The sequence below is a fragment of the Juglans regia genome, chromosome 6, assembly GCF_001411555.2.
Source record: "Juglans regia cultivar Chandler chromosome 6, Walnut 2.0, whole genome shotgun sequence".
Taxonomy (NCBI): domain Eukaryota; kingdom Viridiplantae; phylum Streptophyta; class Magnoliopsida; order Fagales; family Juglandaceae; genus Juglans; species Juglans regia.
In genome coordinates, this window is record NC_049906.1 from 13,217,363 (window position 1) to 13,218,502 (window position 1,140).

At 36.1% G+C, this 1,140-nt stretch overlaps 1 protein-coding gene across 1 annotated transcript; it reads left to right on the plus strand.

The window, feature by feature from the left end:
- The first annotated feature begins 267 nt into the window (after positions 1-267).
- On the plus strand, positions 268-923 carry LOC108982990 (ataxin-8-like). The gene has a single exon (XM_018954492.2). The coding sequence runs from the start codon at positions 302-304 to the stop codon at positions 683-685; it is 384 nt and encodes a 127-aa protein (XP_018810037.2). The 5' UTR covers positions 268-301; the 3' UTR covers positions 686-923.
- Positions 924-1,140: the final 217 nt, after the last annotated feature.

The following is a 1,140-nucleotide window of genomic DNA, read 5'->3' on the forward strand; positions in this document are numbered from 1 at the left end:
ATTTTTTTAATAATAAATACAATTTTTTTTAAAACTAATGTACGTATTACTTGTATACTCTACGATTCTACACAGTATTACGCTGTTCAGTGGGAATTCAACACAGAAAAAAATAATAAATTTGAACAAGGGGGTTCATAAAAGATTTGCTTTTATAATGTATTGGTGGATAAAATAGCAATAAGTTTAATTATTTTATTTTTAAATATTGTTTATTTTTGAATTTTTTAATTGTGTGTGTGTGGGATATAATATCAGAGAACTTTGTACAAGTGGCTCTATTATTGATTACGAAAGATCGATGGGCAAGAAGAAGCCTCAAAAAACGAAGGCGCTTTCAGTAGCAATAGCGGAAGCTTCATCAGCCGGAGATGAAACCCAGGAAAAGCCTCAGCCTCAGCCTCAGACCCCTAGAAAGAGAGGAAGACCGCGCAAGATCATCGAGAAACCTGAATCCAAAGATGAAAAAGAAGAAAAACCAGCATCAGGAGAAGCGGAGGAGGAGACTACTTCAGAGAGTCAATCCAAGAAAGTCAATACGGGAGATGAAGAACAGAAAGAACAACAGCCTGAGCATCAGCATCAGCATCAGCAGCAGCAGCAGCAGCAGCAGCTAAAGGGAGAAGGCTTGTCCGAGAAGAGAAGCAGAGCTAGGCGGAAAGGCAGACCGAGAAAAAGCAGCTGATCGAGCTCTGCGAGTAGTAATAAAGCCCATACTTTTCTTTATTATTATCTCCAGCAAATTAAGGAATATAAATCGAAAAAATTCTTCATTTCTCGCTTCCCTCTTGTCTTATATAAATTGTTATAAAAAGAGAGAAAAAGGGCATAGCTTTTTTATATTGATTGCTTGTAGTAATTCCGCTTATCGTCATCATCTTTAGCTTTTTTGACAATCAAAAATCATTTCTGCAGTTTGGTTTCCTTTGGGTTTTTGGTCTGTAAACATCACTTTCTATACAAGCAAACAAGCTCAAATTTTCCCACATGATCAGATAAAAAATAACTATTATCTGCAAAATGGTAGATACTGTTTAATTTTCCATTCCTTAAGGTGGAAAGGATATTGAACGACTAAGAAGACGAAAAGTAAATATGAAAACAAAGAGATCAACCTCAAAGAATGAGTGGGGGGAAAAC

Excerpts from the sequence above, each read along its gene's own strand:
- LOC108982990 (XM_018954492.2), top strand. The coding sequence starts at position 302 with ATGGGCAAGAAGAAGCCTCAAAAAACGAAGGCGCTTTCAGTAGCAATA.